The sequence below is a fragment of the Dinoponera quadriceps genome, unplaced genomic scaffold (genome assembly GCF_001313825.1).
Source record: "Dinoponera quadriceps isolate SergipeBrazil2010 unplaced genomic scaffold, ASM131382v1 C3933553, whole genome shotgun sequence".
Taxonomy (NCBI): Eukaryota; Metazoa; Arthropoda; class Insecta; order Hymenoptera; family Formicidae; genus Dinoponera; species Dinoponera quadriceps.
Window position 1 is genome coordinate 1 of NW_014568181.1, and position 2,096 is coordinate 2,096.

General features: G+C 38.3%; 1 protein-coding gene across 1 annotated transcript; it reads right to left on the reverse strand.

Moving 5' to 3' along the window:
* Window positions 1–363: 363 nt before the first annotated feature.
* Window positions 364–1,329, reverse strand: LOC106751528 (toll-like receptor 13; the record flags this gene model as incomplete). Its single annotated transcript, XM_014632427.1, is given in 1 exon segment — window positions 364–1,329. A coding segment is annotated over 1 exon segment (690 nt), but the record flags the coding sequence as incomplete, so codon positions are not given.
* Window positions 1,330–2,096: the final 767 nt, after the last annotated feature.

The following is a 2,096-nucleotide window of genomic DNA, read 5'->3' on the forward strand; positions in this document are numbered from 1 at the left end:
GAGCAATCAACGTGTTAATGTTATACTTAATGTATATATGTTATAATAAATGTGCCGCTTGCTGGTTGTTAAATAAATGTCGAAATATTAAATTAAGCAAGCTGTGTACCGTTTGAAAGTAGCCGTAAAATTAATCTGAAAGGATTAATTTTTCAATTTAAATTATCCCAACCTTATTTTGTCAGAAAGCTTGAAATAATAAAAAATAATAATATAATAAAAATATATTTCATCCACATCATTGTTTTAATAATAAACATATTAATATTAATATTATTATTTTATTCATATTAATATTATTATTTTATTAATGTAATTATTAAACATAATTGAATTAAAAATTTGAATTGCAAGTCCTGGACATCTTATTGGATTAGGTCTTTTATATTATGTTTTAATACAATTATACAATGTTCTATGCATACTGATTACTACATACTAATAAATACAACCAATTCTAATTGTGAAACTTTACATTCACTACAGAACGACGATAAGAAGAAGCTTAGTCGTACCAAACAGATTAAAAAGCTCGCACACATACACTACGACTGATGTCACATTTGCCACTGCTGTCTCCCATTCGTCATATCACCCAAAAACAGCTTCAGAGACTCGGGGCCGCCGAAGGGGTCCACCTTATCCCGCCTTCTTCAAAGCGGCGACATCGGCTTGTAATTCTGTGACTTTTCTCATGAGATCCCGGACCATCGAGGTCAGGTAGGGCAACGTGTCAGCGGAGATGGTGTTGCGCTCGACGCAGCCGTTCAAGGCGGCGTCGTCACTGGCGGCGTTCGGCTCGTGAGCGAGGCACTCCTCGATCAAGAGATCAGCGGGGCCCCAGTTCTGGACGAAGCGGATATGATTGCTGCCCAAATACCAGGTCATCGAGGCGCGACACCGGTACGACCAGGGATTGCCGGCGATGTAGATCCTACGCAGCTTCGTCAGCTTCCTCAGAGACTCGGGCGACAGGCAGTCGACCAGCTCGTTGTGCGCGATGTCCCAGAACTGCAGATTCGGCAGCGAGTCGTAGAGACGCGGATCGATCGTGCTGATCCGATTGCGCCAAACTACGAGCGCGCTCAGCCGCGGCAGATCGTCGAGCCACGACGCGTCCAACGCGCGGATCTTGTTGTCCACCAGACCCAACACGCGCAGCTTAATGAGACCCCTGAATGCGTTCGGCTGAACCTCCTCCACGCCGCATCCGGTGATGTTGAGCTCCTCCAAAGTGGCGCCGTACTGCGAGAACGCGTCCGACGGTATCGTCGCGATGCTCGAGTTCCTGATGTCGATGCCGACCGCTCCCGCCGGTATCCGCAACTGTGCGATACGCGGGCTTTATTTCGCATCTTTTATGTAGGTGACGAAATCATATAAACGAATAGTCACGGAAAGAAAAAGAGATGTTTGTTGTTGTTATCAGAAACCTTGGCAGCTTAGCAAACTTATAGTCGTGACATGCGAACAGTTAGTTTTCTATGTGTAGCAACTGACAGAACTGAAGAAGGAACCCTGCTAATTTTGTTAGATTTTATTGATTTTAGATACGACATGATATGCAAAGCGGCAAAATATTTTTTTTGCACTTATTTCAAAGTTTATGGAAATAACTTTTTTGAAAATTAACGGAATATTTCATGTTTGACGAATATTATATTGAACTGTGGGGAATATGAAAAATCGCTCTATATAAAATTTTTTTACAATATTTTATACTATTATTATACTATTTACAATTGTGTATTTGTATTATCGAAAATATGAATTTTATACATTTAATAATAATAAAACTAATTTTGTGTTAATTAGATTTAATTGTTCATTTACTTTCACTCTTCTATTATTCTTGCGATTTTTAACATTTTCAAGGACAGAGAAATTAGAAAACAACAAATAACAAAATTAGACACATGTTATTAAATATAATTTTGAATTTTTTCTTTCATGTTATTAGGATTTTGCATTCTGGCGCATTATTTTCTTTTTGTATTCGACAAGCCCATTGAGCGATATTAATGTATGAACAATTGTTGCTCTTTCAAACTCTAAATTAAGATTATTTCATTATATATATTATTTTATTATATACA